Raw genomic sequence first — 19,973 nt, 5'->3', positions numbered from 1 at the left:
CAAGTGTACATGCCCCAAAAGCCAGGCAGGTAATAAACACTAATAATAATTATACCCTACTTTTATTGCAGCCTGCTTGGAAACAAGGAATGATCTACAAGCGCAGGCTCTTCCTCAAGAGCTCAGGATGGTGTTGATTTTACCCCACTTGTCAAGAAGGCAGAGGCTCCCACGTGACCCGGGCTTGGCTGAGGTGGTGGTTGCCCTTTGCGGGGCTGGCCAGAGTAACAGCCAGCCAGCAGCATCCGGGAGAGGCAGGCAGAGAACCAGGCAGGTACTTGCCCTGTATAGAAGCACCTCATCTGTCTCCAGCAACCAGCTAGCAGCCTCCAACACGGCCAGCCAGAGGAACGGCAGCAACCTGCCACCAGCTAACGGCCGACCCAGCGAGCCGAAGAGGAGGCAGCCCGGTCGACGCTTGTGTGTTCTGTGCACGGGCACAAAGAGAGGAAAAGTGGACACTGTCTGCTTCAAATGTAAACGTTCCGCTTGTAAGGAGCATCGCGTCAGGGTATTCTACTGCCAGCCCTGCAGTGAGAGTGTTGAAGAGTAACTTTTTCAGTAACTGTTTCAGCCAAGGGTTCACCCATTGTTCTCAAAACAATTACATGGAATTGAATAGCGGACTCAATGAGTCCTTTACTTTAATCTTACACTGTACAGAAAGTAAAACTGCATATGAACTAATATTTTGCATGAAAATTGACTGACCTCAGGCAGATATAAGTATTAAAAAAATATCCCTCCAGCCTCTTGTAAACTCAAATTATTTCACTTTTGGGGTGTTTTTTGTATAAAAATGAGTGGTACATCACAGAAACCAGCCTGTAAAGGGTTAATTAACTAATTTTATTGTTTGAATTATAACAGTCATGGTGGGAGAGAAGTTAAATAACATAACAAAAAAATAATAATCTTAAAAGATAAAACCATTAAAAAGTTATGACTTCAACCAACACAAGGATGCAGTGAGTCCTTACTGGGTGAATGGATGGAATTTAAAACCGCCTGTAAGGGTTATGACAATATATTGTATATCACAGTGGGCTACTTTTAAACCGATTTGTAACATGTGATGTCTAGCATCCAAAGAATGTCTGTGTCAAATTTGGGTGCATTTGAATGAAGACTTTTTGAAATGTAGATGTTCATTGATTTTGCATATTCTCTATATAAGTTATAGAGTGACTGGCTTGTGAATTGACTTTAGGTTGCTGCGCGGCCATCTTTTGTCACAATTCAGTGGATGTGCTGAAACAATTCAAGTCTGTAGGATATACTGGTAATTTATTATGATTTTTTTGAAGTATGGAATGTGAAATGTGTGGAAATTTAGATTTATTGTAATAAACCACACCCTCTTTAAGCAATCATTTCCATTTTTTTCTCATCAACATAACCATAGATAGTACAGTACAATACAGATAGTACTGAATTTCATACAAATCTCTGTGGATGATCAAGAGTTATAATTAGCGTTAGTATATTTTTGCATCAGTAGCGCCCCCTAGCAGTCGATTTGAATAAAACTTTCAGGGTATGATTAAGGTACTTTTCTAGACATTTCCTGTAAGTTTTATCATGATTGGCTCAACAGTTAAGGAGAAAGGTCCATTTATGTACTGTGCCATACCCCCTCTAAAGTATATTGGTCAATATCATCTAAACATAATGAGATATCAACAAATTTTTGAGAACTTTTGATAATTTTGGTCAAATGATGATCCACAGAAAGTTTGGTGTGGTTCGGTGTAATTATTATTTTCAGTGAGTATTTGATTGATCTCAGCAACTTGGCTGACTTTTCTCTGACCCTTTCAGATCACATTCCTTTATGTATTTGGAATATCTGGCCTTATCACAGCCACATATTCTACAATAGTCTTTGCAAGGGATTTGCCACTCCACAAAATGAATAGGAGCTGGTGGCTCCACCCAGCTTAAAGCAATTGATGCGTTTACACCCTTAACAACAGTCTGCATGGCTCAGGGGCCTGCTGGTTTATGTTGGAGCTGTCTCATCAGCGGCTGATTTGCACCTGGGACAACAGGTGAAAGCAATTAACTGTCAACTAGCTGGTAGGATTGGAAAGCGGCAACAGTAGCAGCACTGAAAGTCACTTATCTCACTGCTGTTTCACAAGCTTTTACACCCTCCAATAACAAACATTTTTGTTTTGATGTGAGAACGCTCATATTTTAAAACGTCATTAAAAAGGCAAAATTAATCGTAAATTAAAACGAGGAATTAGGCCTATAATTAGTTCTTTTGCCAACCCATGTTGTAACAACCAGGACATTAATTATGCTAAAATGCTTTACTTGACCATTCAGTATCTGTTATCATCTCTAATTGTAATCACAAGTGAAAATTTGAAGCTCTCTCCTTTCACAAGTATCAGCTTGAGCAAACTCACAGCTTTTGTCTCCTGTGAAGGCAAATCAAAGTGGTATATATATTCTGTCCCTCATTCGGCTGAATGTCAGAAACGCTCATCTGTGTCTCCCCAAAGACCTCATTATCCTCTTAATTTCCAATTATTTCAAAGACAAATTAGTACACCTGGCATCCAAGCAAACCTGTCAATAACGAACACTGGAGACTGTGCCATCCTCACTTCTCTCACTGGAGATAAATGGGCTGATGATCAAACCTTTTTATTTATTTATTTCATTCTCCAACTAGGCTAGAATTCAAGTAGGACTTCTTCTCATTGCAGCGATTTTCCTCTCATTCACATTCACCAGAAGGGTTCCATGCTATCTCCCATGTCCTGCCATGCTGTTGTGGTGCAGCTCATTTGTTTTTGACATTGAAAGAGGATCTCCAGAGTCTTTCCTGACACGTGTCCTTGTGGCTCAGCTGTTTGGGGCTATTATACTGTGTTAAGCCTTTACCTGGGACCTCCTTTATTAATGGACACACTCCAAATATACAGTAAACACAGTTAAACCAGCATAGTTCTGCAGCAGAGTACTCATGTGCATGTGGGTCTTAGTAAAAGTGTAAATAAGAGCTGGAGAAATTACGTGTTCGGCCATATCATTTGGCCTGAACATCTCTTTTAAAACAAATCAAAATAAGGTTAAAATATGCACATAAAAATGCTGCAGTCTAAATCTGAGAGACTGACTGAGACTCTCTCTCCCAGACTGCTTATGATACAAAATTTTAGCATCAAAGCTGTGCTCCACATGAGTTCAGGAAGTCAATATTAAGGTGAGAGGATAACATCAAACATTTTGACCTAAATTACTAAATTTTGTTATTTTTAAGAGAAAAAAAGAAGCAATTTTCCTGATTAATTGTGGTAAACTCGTAACTACATGTCAGTTTTAAGAATTTACAGATTATCAGAATTTGTGAGACACATACATATCAATGAGAGTTAAAATGGTCATCTTAGGATGTCATAAATATTATATTTGTGTGAATTTCTATCAACATAAGCTAGCCAAGAAGTCCAGTATGCTTGTGTTATGTTTACTTGACCTTTATTCGACTTGCTTTTAAGATATGTTCTGAATTAGACTGTTTTTATGTCTAAAACTGCCTTGAGGAACCTAAACATTAATCAAGAGTAATTTTCCTGAGATGAGGCACTGATTTGCTCAGTTGGGATGCTATTCATATTTGATTGAGGTCTTTAATAAAATTAGCACACATTTCTGCTTTGTGTTCTTCAGAAAATATTGATGGAGTTTGAGTTTAACAACAAATATATTTGACTTTAAGCCAATCACAATGTTCCACATCATCTAAATTAGACTGCTGTTTAGCCACACCCCTTTTTTCAACAAGCATGGCCCACTATGAGGGAAAGGGGACCGACAAGGCACATTTTAATAATCAACATTATGTCATGTTTAATCTCGTGATGGCATTGTTTATGTATAGCATGTACTATACAGTATACGAGTTAACCATTTATGATGAATAAAAAAAACACGTTTTTTTTGTTGGAAAAAAGAAAGTTCTGTTAAGACCAGTTATTACTATTGTTACCAGTAGGTGGTTTCTCACATTCAGATTCTATAACAAAGTATTTTAATTTCTAAAAAACGGGGGAATGATTTATGCGTGCATTTAGAGTACAAGTAGTCTGAGTGGGCGGAAGTTCGCTGCATAGATCAGCCTCTCATTGGGCGGAATGAGCCACCCGCTGAAGTCCCGCCCTACCACCTCAGTTTTCAACCGTTTTCAACACGTCCTTTACTAACTTTTGCGGTGTTTGATCTTGCGGGGATGTAGCCATTTTTCTGCCATGGTTCGCGTCCTGTACGCGATATTTTTGTGGGCGTGTTACACCAAAACCTGTTTCCCCCCAGCAATATTTTTGCAAGCGCACTGTTGCTGTGGCACCGCCAAGAACGATTGTGATTGGTTGAAAGAAATAAAAAAAGCCGGGGCGTTTTTTTCTCCAATCTTAAAGTGAGAGTCGTCCCAGCCAGACCTTTCTTTTCTTGAGAAAGGTCTGGTGAGCGAGACTAGAGTAGAAGTAGTAGAAGTGTGGAATACAGTTGGGTTCTGAATGGGTTAATTCTTGCAATTGCAAGATAGCAGCTGCAGAGACTGTCTCAACCCAAATCTCATAACATGCCTTGAGTAACCTAAACATTAATCAAGAGTCATTTTCCTTAGATGAGGCACTGATTTGCTCAGTTGGGATGCTATTCATATTTGATTGAGTTCTGATACGTTACCGCCTGTGGGGCAAAGGAGTGTGGAGCCCAGCAGGTAGTGAGGTGCATTTTTTTGATCATGCATGAGCGCAAGTTAGTAATTCATACCTTCAGATGAATTATTTCTGGCTGAGTGATGTCACAGATCACCTACTGCGTGAATCACTCATTGCATGATTCACTGTATACATTATTTATTTAGTGTGTTGCATTCATTTTTTACTTTGTGTTGCTTTTAAGGAATTTGAAAGAGTGGGTTAGAGATGGCATGTGTACTTGCGGGTACCAAATGGGAACCTCCCATCACAGGTGCTTAACCAAATTAAGCTTGTGAACACTGATCAGACCTTGACACACTCATACTGTGCTGACAGTGCACCGGCTTATATTAAGCCCACAGGAGGCCAAATTATCATTATCAAGTTAAAAACGCACCTCCTTTTGAAATCAGTGCAGTAAAGCAGGAGTCCACCCACTGAGCACTGGGAATAATGCTCTAATACATTAGTGATTCCATGTGTGCACTACATGTGGCGTATTTCACACTTAATCATTTAAACTGATGTGACTGCCAACTGTCAGAACAGTGGGGAGTACCAGAGCACCTAGATGAATTGTAAATGTTGGTAATGCATTCGCAGTAATCATTTGTTTTGTTTATGGGGTTGCTGACAGTAGGGAAGACATCTCCACACTCTTATTAGTGAAGAGCTGTGAAAATTGCTTGCAGCTGCCATTACTCATGTATTAGCAGTTTTCATATCTAAAATGCTCTTTCAGAAGATGATAAACTCATGGAGTAACTCAAGAACAACACTTGTACGTGAACCACGGCTTCCAGATGGGGCTGAGACAATGGCAGGTTTTCTCTCTATGACTGTTGTGGCCAGAAGAATTCATAGTAACAACAGTATTGCAAGATCTATTGAAAGTTATCTATCGCTGGCCTACGATTCTGGAAATCCATTAAAAGCCTAGTCCCAATTTAACGCCTGGTCTCTTATACTAGCCCAGTGTGGCTACATATTTTGACAAATAAACGCCTGTCTTAAGAAGACGTCTGGTCTAGTTGCAAAGCAGTACATTTTTTTCTAAAAGTTCTTCGGATGTATAAAACCGGGTTGTTGGCTACCTGAAGTTATGTGTTCATTCCTCGATATCCCTGTAAGTTATTCATATTCCTTTAGTCTATTAGCGAACTCAGGTCGAAAGAATCAAAAGGCTTTTTCATAAAAACAAATCCAAGCTGGGAGTATTGTTTTAACAGGATAAAGTGGTGATGTGTAAGCTGGGTGCTGTATTCCACTAGTGCCTGATCTTTGCTAAGCAACAGTTTTGTGTGAAAGGAATTAAAGGCCTGTCCCAAATATAAGCCTGTTGATTTCAGTGATTTACGTGAGTAATCGTCCGGGCTACTAAAGGAAGTTTTACAGTATGTTACATTAATTCATACCGGATACATTAATACTTTACATTTCAGCTGTGTTATGGGTATGTCTAGGTACAAAAACGACTTGGTTGATAATCTATCTATGTTTTCGACTGCATCCTTCTAGTGTAGGCCTATCGCTCAGTGTAACAGGTTAGGTTAGTAACAGGTTGTAACAACATTAGCTGACAAATTTGTGATGAGTAACAATGTCCAGCATGATGGAAAAAACTGTTAGCTTAACGTTACCTGACAACTGAAATCATGCCCATACATCAGCTAACGTTGTTACAACCTGTTACTAACCTAACCTATTACATTGAGCGATAGGCCTACACTAGAAGGATGCAGTCGAAAACACAGCTAGATTATCATACCCTGTGTGTAACTAATTACGTGCCTTACCCTTATTGATCCCGTAGTTGAAATTGTCTAGGAGCAGGAGCACGGATGCAAAATACATCCATGAGCAGGAGTCACCATGGATGCAGGGGTCACTTGCAGGTGCCAGGTGGGAGCTTCTCACAAGATTTTGAAGTATCTCGTCTGCTCTTTCAGGAAAAAAAATTACCACAAAAAACAGAAAAAATTACACCAAAAAAAACAGAAAAATAAATAAATTACTCCAAAAAACAGAAAAAATTACTCAGAAAAACAGGGCTTTTTTTTAATTGTCAAGTGAATGCAATACGCTTCCATACTAGAGAGAGTCAGTAACTGTATCTGTACAAAATCATAAATACGGCAGTTGCACTCATTGGATTGTCAAAGACAACCAGATAGCATTGGGGGAGGGGAACAATGAGAAAACATAAAGAAATGGAAATGATTAAAGAGGTGCTGGATTATTTGCACAGCATTATTATATGTGTATTATTAAGATTATATCAATGTTTGATTTTTAAACATTGCAGTTATAAATAATGTCAGTATATCACAACACCCCAAGTTCCCGCTATGGAACAGGTGTTGTGATTTTGGATCTCAATGCCAAATTCATTCCCTAATGAGGAGAAAGTTGATCATTAGTAGACTAAAACTTAATGCTTTAATATATGGAATATAAATTAATGCTGTGCATGTGTTATGAGAGTACAAACACAGCAGGGACCAAAGGTCTGAGTCTACAACAGAAATTGCATTCAAAAACAAGCTAAAGAACAAAGCACATCATACTCAAGGCAGTTAAAAGACATTTAAAAAACTTAAACAAGAAAATAAGTTACCAAACTTCTTCTTCAGTGACAAAACACCACAAAACTTCCCTGCTGAGAACCGATAGAAAGTCCTTTTTTGTAGATGAATCAAAGTTTGAACTTTCCAGTTTCAGTTGGAGAGCTTATGTGAAGAGAAATCCACATCAGGGACTAATTAGTGCATTAAACCCTAACGTTGGGGGAAATATTCAGGTATCGGAATGTTTTGCCTATTCAGTTGTTGCACTGAATCAGTCCTTGCTCCGCAGAGAATTGCTCCTTCATTCTGCAGTGGCCCATCATCCCCTGAGGTGTAAAGCTGCGTGAAAGAAGATTCACTCTCCAGTAGGACAGTGACTGTGAACTTGTGCGGAAGCCATGCCAGATGTATTGAGAGTCCGAGGAAGAGTAAGGAGTACTGACTTGCATTGCTTTGTTGTTGGACATATTTGAAAACCGCTGGGACCATGTCAAGCCAACATGTAATAATGGTGCCCAGGTGGAGAATATAAAAAAACACTCCACTGCCACACGGCTCAGTCCCCAGCTGTGGTGCTTTGAGTTCAATGTTCCATCAAAAAAGATTGGCAGTGTTTGTGGGTGTGAAGCCACTGAGGATCCTTGTTGGAACCTTTACAGATCTCCCAGGGCACCTGTGGGATGAGGGATGGCAACTAGAGTGGGTGAAACATGAATCTTTGAACATGTTATACCCTCGTGGTGAAATATCCTCGACCTCAGATTAAAAGACTACTGTATCGGGGAGGCACATGGTGGTCTACAGCTGTCTCTAAGCAAACAGGCTTCAGATGCAGTTAGTTTCCAAGCTGTAATGAAGAAAAATGGTGAATGTATCACATGCTAGGACTAACTTGCAATGCAAGGCTGTAAGCGAATTCCCTCTGGGTAGTTAAAGTTTTTTTGACCCTAGTAGCGCTGTAAAGTCTTAATGAGTGGGCCCCCATCTTTTGCATCTTGTGCATGAGAACCATTTCCACACAGCTCATGCTCTGAATTTTGTAAAGAGCCCCTTTAAGAAAGCCTCTGCATGTGCTATTCTGCTATTTAACAAACAAAGTTCTTATAAGACTTGATAAGTGTGATTCATTAACATTATTGAAGGTCTGGAGGATATTTAAAGAACCAAGATTATGGTAGATTTTGAGATCAGGCAGAAGTTAAACTTTGATATACAAATTATATATAAATGAATGTTGGCTTTGTACATGTCTCAAAACTATTGATATGTGACATCTGTACATGTTGGAATGTTGGAACACTTTAAGTTTTTACACTGTGGTTAATGTGTGCTTATGTTTACCCAGCTAGCAGTAGATATCAATGTCCAGAGTTGGGTAAGGGTTACTTTAAAAGTAATCAAATTACTTTATGGCGTTACTTTTTTGAAAAGTAACCAGTTACTTTACTGCGTCACTCCCTGAGTAAAGTAACTCAAGTACTTTTAAAGTATTTTTTGTCTCCAAAATTAAAGTTATGGACCACTTGCCCTTCACTGAGATCCAATTCTCCCATCACAGCCGTCACTTTGACCAGTAGAAACACAGAATGATCTGCTGCCGTAGACAACTGTATGACAACAACACCCCAGCGTTTTTAATATTTCCTCTAGGGATGTTACCACACAGAGTAAAAGGGGGAAATTTTACTCACCACAACTGCAGAGGCTCCCAGCTTCATTTGAAACAAACTACATTGTAGACGGTCCGTTATTTATTAATTCCTCTGTATCTTTATATTTTTACTTTCTATCTGCTCCCGTTGTCTTTATAAAGTTAACAAATCATGTCATCATTTCAAACTCAACACTTCCTGAACTTGTTTCAAATTAAAAGCCCCTTATAACCTTGGCTGAGAGAATCCCTCCATTTTCTAAATAGGCTTTTATTGTGAAACATTTGTAGGAACTTGTGGAGAAACCATGGACTTTTATGTTTACGTACGGTACTTCAAATGTAGCTCCTGCCATCTGCTGGCACCTTTAGGTGACTACAACAACATTCCAGCTGACACATGAACAGACACACAATGACTGGAACAATAGTAAAAGTAATAAAAATAGGACAAGAATGACCTGATGACATCACACATGTCGTGAAAGACGACCGGGGATAATCGGTGAGTGCCATGTAGTGTGTCGTGTCTGTCGGCCAAGTCAGTTTTTAGACTCCACCATAGACAACGGCAGCATTTCTCCGACCACGTAGCGAGCCACAAGCTCCGTGGCTTCTTTCAGACTGATAGGTTTAATGTTATCTCCGTTATTAGAACCAAACGACAGTCGTTGTTGTTTCGGAGCTGAAGGACCAGCGTTCTAAAAGTAACGGAAGTAACTGATGTCTTGTTTGAAAATGTACTTAAGTATTTGATTACTCAAACAGCAAACTAACGCGTTAGGTTACCCGTTACTGCAAAAGTAATCAAAGTACTCTAACGCGCTACTTTGTAAAAACATAAACATACATACTTTGTAACGTGTTATACCCAACTCTGAATATGACACCAGAAAGACTCTTACGTCTTACAGATGTTAATATTTTGTTCGGACCGAAAATTGAAATGATGTTTTTTTTAAAGGTTTAACAGTGTTACAATTTTACATTGTGTGTACAGTAACATTATGAAGTTTTGCAGAGGTTGACTCGTTTCCATTACTTCCATATAAACGTTTTTATTCTGTGTCAAGATAACGTCGGCATGAGCTGCTTTGTAGACAATGGATTTTGGTTAAAACCAACAAAATATCAACGTCATCTGTTGTCAGCATTCTACGTTAAATTGGCATTTGATATTTTCCTGACTTTAAAATGTAGTTACCAGATGTCACAACCTAAATTCAAGCAAATGTAAACATGGACACAAAACCACTTGGTTATGGTAAAAAGATCATGTTTTGACCTAAAATTCCAGGTTTTGGTGGCACAATTGCCATCGGATATGCCATAATGTCACTGACAAATAACACCCGCTTTTGCTGTATGATGATCTCGAACAGAGGTCGGCGGTGGTCTGTGGCTTGGCAGCCATCCAACATCCCCTCCAACTCCTTGTTACCCCTCCTTGTAGATGTGATACATGTGAAACTTACAAATGTAACATTTCCATGGTTTGCAGAAAGATACAATGCCAACATTTTCTTCTGGCCTCTGGGCTGTATTTTTGGGCCTCACAGTTCAGTAATGACTATATCACTCGCTATGGCTGGTTACCTTTAATTCTGTATATATTGGTGATTATGGTGGGATACTATCTGGGCCAAATGTCGATAAATGCTAAATTGCTTAGAGAGGATTTCCACCATTCATTTAACTTCTAGAGTTTTCTAAAATAAATGATTCTGTAGGCAAATGCAATTATGGAACATACTGACTGAATTATATTTTGAGACAGAGAATTTGTAGTTCACTCCATGTGCATTAAGTAGCACATGAATCCGTCTCATATTCATGAAGAGGTTTCAATTTCATGATGTAGCTTTATATTAGTCACACGCTGGTGAAGAAAGTCTGCAGCAGCCTGTCCCCACTCCTCCCCTGCATAACTTTTCAAGGCTATGTAGGTCAGCTGTCTCACTGAATGGTGCTGTTTTGAACCATGATTTTTAAACTCTTCATTGTTTATTCTCTCATGTCATTGGAAATTATGTATTACCGCAGAGGTGACGTGTCAGGGAGACAAATGCTAATCAACACATTTATAGCCTTATTTACCCTTTCCCTTGGAAGCAGTGACGGCATGTTAAAGCTCCAGCGATCAGAATTATGTAATTGTACTTTCTAAATAGACTCCATTTTCAAAGCCTGAATTCACAGGCTTGCAGTTTTCCCATTATGGCCTCTCAACCGTCATAAACATCAGTGGAAGGAGATGTGACACTGATGAAGTCAATTTGCATCTTAAAGCTGAAATTCCAACTTCTACAAAGAACTTTTAAACAGCAAACAAACCTCTGCAGCTTCCCAAACTTTTTGGGTAAAACAACTTTAATGATCGCGAGCTTGAATTTGAAAGGATTTTTAGTCTCTTTGATCTTTTATTTCCAATTCACCTTCACATACTCCAGAGTCATGAACATTTATAATATGCAAAGCCCTCCTCCATTAAATCATACTCTATGTGAAAGCTTCAAACCTTCTTAGAAGCCTCTGACCTCAAACAGTATGAAAAGTAGCACCGGCTGGCTCTGCCGGCCCTGAGGTGTTAGCTTACACAACATACTGAAAAACAAAAAATGGAGAAAAAAAATACCCCACACAGCCCCCTTACCTCTCAGGCAGTCAGATACACATACATAAATGCACATCCATCCTTGACCTGATATGCAAAGTGCAATTAAAGCTGTTTTGGTATGCAGGCATGCTCTGTAAACAAAGTCTACTGTATGATGCATGGCTGCTCATCCCAAAGATAGGAGGGTGTTAAGGGTGAAGGAGGCAGTAAAACATCATGGGAACCATCACCACTTGCAATAGGGCTGGTATTTTCTTAGATAATCCATTCTGCTTCTTTTGACAAAAGATAAAACCTCGGGAGCCATTTCCCCAACACATATCCTCATACGCCTGTGAGATATTACCCTTGCCTTATCTGGGAAACATATGGGCAGAGCTTTGATAGATTGTGGCTCTAAAAGGAAGAAATCTTTATTCAGGGAGTGACGGTTTAATCCATGTAAACCCCTCTCGGTGTCTAACACTTATCTCGCCATTCATTTTCTGTACAAAAGTGCAATTTGGCACTCTGGAAACTTTACACCACTTTTAAATTAATTAACATTTGAGTTCATTTCTCAGCTGAAACTTGTTCTGTAAGTGTCACGTTTGCTTAATTACCTAACAAGTAACTAATTGCCTCGAGATTAGTTTTTCCAGTCATGGATGAAAAATCCCCCCCTCTCTTAAAAAGCTTTATTCTCTACAAGATTTATCTTCGACACAAATTGCATGCCTATGGATGTGATAAGAGCATGCTGTGTACAATAGAACGCCACTGCATCTGCTGAGGAAACTGTGTTGACTTCATGTCATTAGTCTGGCAAGGAGATACCACAGTGTACTGTACACACCACAGTGTCCATTAGGGGTCCAAGTCAGTGCCTGTACATCGAATAGGATTCTTAATTACACATGGTAAAGTAGGCTAATCGTGCAACTAAATCATTTAGAGGTAGCAAATGACTTTCTGCTTCAGGGCTGTTTATTGACTTCAGCATCATCAACTGTACCAAAGTCATGCTAGGGTTTTAAAATTATGAGCTACAATATTGAAATCGCTGCTGGATATTTGATAATGTACTGGCCAAAAATAAAACTCCAAGCATAGAGGAATACTTCACCTCACAAAAGGCCATTTGTTATCAACTCTACTGAATGTGTGAAGAAAATGTTCAAAAATCAGAGAAATTTCTTGACAAACTGAACTCATAGGGGCATGCGTTTAACAAAAGCAAAACTATACCAAAACATCTGTTTGCCATCTTAAATGGTATAATCCATGTCTTATTTATCCAGTCGTATGATCAGTACTTCTCAAACTGACAGCCTTTTTCAATGGGAAACTGAGCAGGAAGTGAAACGTATTCATGCTCTCTTCAAAGTCAGACTCCATTGACAAAAATGGTATATTTACCTTGCTGGACATTGGCACTGCTGGTCTCCCATTGTCTTGATCTGTAGTTTGTTTGTGTGATTGCATGACTTTGGTGAATCCAAACACCAAAGTCACACAATAACACAAACAAATGATGCAACAGTAGACCAGCACCTCTTGTGTTTAGCAAGATTAAATGACTGATTTTGTCAATGGAATCTGGCTTTGAAGAGAGCATAGAAGTTTTACTTTTAGTTGAGTTCTCTGTTGAAACGGGCTGGTTGTTAGGGAAGTACTGAGCGTACACCAATAAATGAGGCTTGGATTATACTGCATGAGTTGTGTCAGAGATGTTTTGCAGATGTTTTGATTAGGTTTTGCTGTATAAAACACGGCCCCATATGTTTTCAATTTATCATGAGTTTTATCAGTTTTTGGATTCTTCATTTATGGGAGGCATGACAAAAAAACTTTTTTTTTTCAATAAATTAAACGTGACATGGGGTGAGTAACTGATAAAACAAATAATCATTGCGGGGTATAGTATGCCTTTAACGTTGATGGTAGTGAAAATTTCTGCAGTGCAATATATGGGTAAGACCCCCAGATACACTGGATCCTACACTCTGTAATGCATTTTAAAGGTCTATTCTTCAAACCTGTCCTGCCTGGTAAATGCATACATCTGTTCTGTTTAAAAAAACAAACAAAAAAAAAACAGATAATACCCCAATGTCATTTGATGACATCACACACTACAAGTGTAAATGAATAAGGTAAAGATTACTACAGGCATTTTTTTAAAAAAAAAGTTTTCTGAAAATGTATCTCTAAATATGCAAATGAGTTACCCTGGAAATCCAGAGTTCTTGCGAGAGCACAATTTGAATTTGCTCAGCGAGTCACTCTGGCAATCAGTAGTGATGCTCATTACCCGTGCTGTTGGAACCGAGCTGCACCAATCACATCGGTGTATCTGATATAGGCGGGCCAGAGGCGAGCTAAACAGATGATGACAGCGCTGCAACGACGAAGTCTGGAATCAGTCAGTAAACATTGCAAGATGGCTACGGCTGAACACCAGTTGTTTGAAACGGCTTTGGCCGCTACAATGAACGAGTTAGACTTGGCTTTTTCTCTAAAAGAGGAACAGAAGACGCCGCTCAAGTCGTTCCTTTGCAAGACGGACGTTTTTGCTGTTTTGCCGACCGGATACGGCAAGAGTCTAATCTATCAGTTAGCTCCGCTGGTAGCTAAGCTCTGGATACGTCACCCCGTGTATTGTTCTGATTGGTCGTAGTGTTATCCAATTGTGTGCAGTGATATTTTCAAATGCATGCTTGGTGCCATTACTCATAGCCAGACCCTAAATCTTTCTAGATTTGGATTTGGATTTCCAGGCCACAAATGAGGCATCATCTTACTATATAGGTGCTATTTTACATACATTTCCACAACAAAAATCTGATTATTGGACAAAGTCAGGTTCAGAATTCTTGTTTCGTTTTGTTGTCATATTAGAGTCAAAGTTTTTGTTTTTTTTGTGTACAGAGGGAACTTGAGATATATTTTTTCATCACTCCATAAATCAGAAAATACTATCAACAGCCATACCAAAATCAATTTGCACCATGTCTTTAGGATTTTTTTTTTAAATATAAATCAGGCTATGGATGACGTTTGAACAGACCCATTTGTAAAAAAAAAAAAAAAAAAAAAAAACATTCAGAATATAGACAAAAATAAAACTGGAGAATGTGGTGTATGTAAATGCTTGTGAAATGTAAATTTCTGGCTCTTAGTAAATAATAGATATAACCACTGGATATAACCCTCAGACTAAGTATTCTGAAATTTTATGTTTAAATATGCATAAGAGGTATTGTCTAAATAAAAATGCCATCTTTGCATACATTTACAGAACAGAAATCTAAATAAAAAACAACAAGTAAACATGTATTTTTGGACATTTGCTTTCCACTAGTCTGAAAGAAGACATGTTATGGAGGCAAAATATCCCAAAATCTCAATCTGGCTAATGCATAAAAAACTATATTTTCACTTGTGGTGTGCCTATGCTTATGTTGTTACTGAGACCATTATACAAATGAGAGGCCCCCCTCAGGCACCCCATAAGAAATGCATGACACTGCTTTGATTCAGGTCACACAAATTGAATTGTCTATATTTTCTAGCTTACACACAATTTTACCAGTTCGAGCACTCTGCTGCTGTATGACTGCAGCGATCCATCTTCCACAGCAAGGCTCCCTTTTCCAAAACTGCCTTAAAAATTTCCAGTTTTCACCTGTTTACAAACACAGCCCTCCAGGGCAGGTGCTCATATATTTGTTGCCTGAGGAAGAAAAAGACACTTAAGGAGCCTGGGAGTCATCAGAAAGTTGCAGTTTTGTTGGCTATGTTTCCCTTGGCAACCACACCAAGAGAGAATGATTTTGTGAAGAATAGGGAAAAAATACTGGATGATAGGGAGGGCGATGATAGATTCTGATAGTCCGACTGACTGCTGCTGCATTCATCTAATCATTAATTTTAGTTTTAAATCAAATACGATTGAGGCGCTTCTAAAAATGCTAATAAAAAATGTCTCAAATAGAAACATAAAGCAAAAGAATAGCAACTAAATGTCCATTTGAGAGCCTCTGTGTTTGCCTTTGGCTACCTTTCATGACCTTAGCTGTGGGCCCGTCCACAAATGTTGGAAAAATTTCAATGCATGTTTCCTTGTTTCATTCCAATTGTGAAAGGGACAAACGCATTTTGTGAGCAGAGGGAAATAATGAGCAAGACAACGAGGAAGAAGAATGAGACAGAGGATTGTTATGGAGAGAAGAGAGTCGTTATGTCAGGTGGTACGAATGGATCTGAAATATTCATCATCCTCCCTTGGTCTTTCTTGAGACCATTGTCAGCGTTTCTGATGTAACCAGCACTGAACAGGAGTATGACAGGACAGAAGAGTCAGGGCTGGGTGGATATATCTAATCAGCATGTACAAAAACACCATGTACTGTTTATGCGATATAAATTCTGTAAGTTAGTGCTGATGTTAGGGCCCGAGCACTTCTTGTATTCTGTCATTGTTACACAGAGCACTGGAGGATTTTGTTGCAAAAGATGACATTCAGCATTTGTGGCAGTACTGAACTCTCCAGACATGACCCTATTTTACAAAATGCATAAAAGCACAAAATGAAAGCAAATCACACCATTTGGAGGTGAAATGGCTACTTCAACTCCCCGCTGTGAAAATGACAGCACTTTGAAGTTTTACTTTTCTTGTCTCCTTGACGTATTACGTAATAAATGTGAAATGATGCTTTGTTCACTAATGGATGTAAGGGATGGTGATGTTCCTTCCATTTAACGTCATATTACGTATAATTAAGATGTCACTGTCACTTTGAATGGGGCCTCTTAAACGAGATAGAGAAGGCAAGACAATGAATGTTCCTTCTCATGCTTTTACTTGGTAGGTAGTGAAGAATTAACCCTCTCGAGATGGATCACTCAACAAATTTAAAATGCTATAATCAGTCACTTTTGTATTTAAAACCCATTGTATGCTACGTCCCCAGCACCAAATGGCAGGCGGATACAATTAGCAACTAGCTTGTGAACATAGTGGAAAATTCAGCAGCAAAAGAGCCAGATATTTCCCTTATGAATTGGTGGAGACCAAAACAATGCTAAAAGAGAGAGAACATTGTCCAGAAGTTCCCAAATTAGTGATAATGTTGCTCTGTATCTCCTGCATGTGTGAACTTTTTGCCATATCCAGAGTAAGGTTGCAATGATTTATCAATTTGATAACTGATGAATCGGTTGAGTAATTTTTTGGGGAAAAAACTTTCTACTTTCCTAACTACTATATTACAGAAAGCTGAATATCTTTGGGTTGTAGACAACACAAGACATTTGAGGACATCATCTTGGGCTCTGGGAAACACTTGGTATGTTTACATCTACACTGATATTCCTCTAATGTTCCTAATACAGGTTTTGTAAGAGAGAACATTCCGTTTGGATATTCTGAATAAGGCCCCATTTCAAATGTAGTACTTTCTGAACAAGACATGTGGGATACGCTGACACTTTGTGGTTTACAGGCATTTTTTGGACATGTATATACCATGTTGAGAGTATGTATCTTAATATGGGTTGTTGTTGGGTACAGTTCAGGGCTGTGATGACAGGCAGGTGCTTCTGGAAACATTGGAAGTGCAAGCTAGATAACACTATGTAACTAACTGCATACTGCAGCAACAGACAACAGAAAATACTGAAATTACCAAAAATTTCTACATATTTGGACAATTTACCAATCATCGGAAGTTTGGTGGAAATGTTATCGCAAGCCTTATTAGTTGCTAGCGCTATGTTGTACAACTATGGGTAGTCAGACACCAACATTAGCAGCTCCATCTTGTTGCCTTTCAGCTTCTGTAATGCCCGCCCCCTTCTATTTGATCGGCTCAAGACAGGCGGCTACCACCAGAACTTCAACACAATGACGTGTGCAAGGCAGAGCAAAGTCTGTGCACTTTCAAGTGGGTGGCAACCAATTCATGATCAAAACCGCCATGTTCAAAACCACTTCCCCTCCCTCTGCCTCCTTTCCACGATTAAAATGACAGCAAGCAGCAAGTTGCCACACAGTGATTTGAATGCAGGTTAAGGTGCTGAGTGCATAACAAAGCATCAAAACAGAGCTCATTTATCAAAAAAAGTGGCAGGAAAGGATCCCCTGGAACCACCTACAGGGGTCCGGGCTAAGCCCCAAATGTCCTCATATCCTAGAAACACCCCTGCATACATGTGCAGGGCTGCTAACTGGTCCATGACCTTCTGTCATTTTGCAAAAATGGCCCAAAAGCAAGTTGAGTATCTCTGTAATACAATATGTCAGTGTTGTGTTGACAGCCTGTTTCAGCTGCCCCAAAGTGGCCAAAATAATCAGTAACATTAATTATTAGTTTCAACATCAATGATGATTATTACGATGATTACTGTTATTATTATTTTAGCAAGCACTGAAAGCACTAGTGTTCTTTTTGGTATACAGATGCATCCTGTCTTTCCCCAACGGGTGACCCAAATTAACATCATATGCTACAGTGCTATGCAGTAAACAGAGAATACAAAATTTGTAGTACACTGTCTTTGCAGTGTGTATGCAGGAAATCAACACACCTAATCGTCTCATGCTGTACTAACAAGAAACGATACATGATGTGCGCTGACGGATGTCAAACTAATAACAGTGAACATCAGCGCCCTTACAAACCAAGCAAGTTTAGTATGCATGCTGAGTACACTGTCTTTAACACTTGTCACTTCTCCAGAGTCAACACTTCACACTGACAAGCCTGTTGGAATTAGTATGTAGTATTAAACTTGGGACGCAGCATCAAAGTTCCCATATCTCCCTAAGCAGCCCTATTGCAAAAAGCGTCACGCACGAACAAATTAATGAAGTGATGCAGAGAGACTGGTTCCTATAGACGGGCTCATAGACACATAATGAATTGAAGAGCTGACCATGAGGAGATCCTGGGGAAACTTCAAGATACCATGGTTGCATTTTCTTTCTTTGTTCTTGGCCTTAGAAGTGTCTGCTTTATTTGTGGGGGAGCAAAACACCTTGATGGGATTACATATTTAAGCATTAAAAGACATTGGCTATGGGGAAAAGTCAATCACATTCACTGTATGCTTTGCCTTAACCGATGCGTATAATGCTGTATATAAAATGTTAGCTGTGATATCATTATCCACTCAGAGTTATATTTATAAGTCATTCTGTGTAACCTCCATTATCCCACTCTGAGTTAATATCAAATTTGCTTGGAAAATGCACATATGTTAACAAATATTGTTGATTTCAATCAGCGTTTCATAAATAATGGCAACATGGAAGAAATGACACAAAACATAGCCTATTGCAAGACTGGAGGTGTCATTATTGTGCATATGGCTGGATCAGCAGCATCCTCTGCTTGGTGAATCATGAGCACATTGTGGTAATGCCTCCCACCAAGATAATCTTAACTGCATGCTGTACTGTATATCCACTCCTGCAGGAAGAAGACAAATGTACAATTTTTTTTTCACATATCCACTCATATGGATTTCAGGACTTTATTGAGCAATAAAAAATATACACCAAGGAAAATATCATTTTCCTTATTCCCCATATTGTTGTTCTTCCATCTTAAAATCTGATTCAATACTTCCAGATGTACGACCCATGATCCAAAGCGACAAAATGAAAAGAAAAAAAAAATAGAGCAGTCTTTTTAGTTCAACAGTTGGAGTTGTAAACCACTGGGAACAGTTTTGAAAGCATCTCTGTTTATATTGTTCACTGAAAATTTGAAAAACGGATTTCAAACAGATTTGGTTTGGACAGGGGTGAAATCACAGACTAGGTCGTCACATCTGAATCTGCCTCTCCATAGAGTTCTGCCAGTTTCTGGAACTCAGGCCCCCATTCCTCCAGGTAGTTATAATCCTGCTCTGATTGCGTACCGGGAGTGTCTAAAGGGCTGATGGATCCTGTGGGTGAGCCCTGGCCCTCATATGCGTAGGTCTGGAGGGAGTCGTAGGGTGGCACGCTGGTGTCCATGTCGGCTTCCACCAGTCTCTGCTTGATGAACTCATGCACATCCACCTCGTCCAGCTCCACTGATGGGCTTCGGCGTCCGCGGTGTGCGCCGCAGTGTTTTCTTGCCTCTGGGCGAACGTCCCGTCGGAACTTCAGCTCTTCAGCGGCAGCTGGGTTACGGAGGGCGATGATGTCGAAGGCCTCGGTGTCCTCCTCCCCTCCGCCTTCGTCGTCGTAGGTGACCACGTTCTCGCGGATATCCTCTTCAGAGATGATAAGGGGCTCCTTCTTGCTCCGCCTCAGTGTAATGAAGAGAACCACGATGGCTGAAAGACAGCAGACAAATTGCATCAATGCTTGCATTTAAAAAAAAAAAAAAGAAGTGCTGAGGATAATACGCTTCAAAACACAAAATAAGTAAACCATATGC

At 39.4% G+C, this 19,973-nt stretch overlaps 1 protein-coding gene across 1 annotated transcript in view; it reads right to left on the bottom strand.

Moving 5' to 3' along the window:
• Positions 1-19,037: 19,037 nt before the first annotated feature.
• Positions 19,038-19,973, bottom strand: part of LOC117264879 (cadherin-18) — a 129,573-nt gene continuing 128,637 nt past the window's right edge. Inside the window, exon 12 of the mRNA XM_078162634.1 lies at positions 19,038-19,869. Within this exon, the coding sequence (XP_078018760.1) occupies positions 19,364-19,869 (506 nt within the window). The 3' untranslated portion in view covers positions 19,038-19,363. The remainder of the gene's footprint in view (positions 19,870-19,973) is intronic.

Source organism: Epinephelus lanceolatus, chromosome 20 (assembly GCF_041903045.1).
Source record: "Epinephelus lanceolatus isolate andai-2023 chromosome 20, ASM4190304v1, whole genome shotgun sequence".
Taxonomy (NCBI): Eukaryota; Metazoa; Chordata; class Actinopteri; order Perciformes; family Serranidae; genus Epinephelus; species Epinephelus lanceolatus.
The sequence above is the reverse complement of the archived record's forward strand: the minus strand, read 5'-3'. Positions and strand labels throughout refer to the sequence as shown.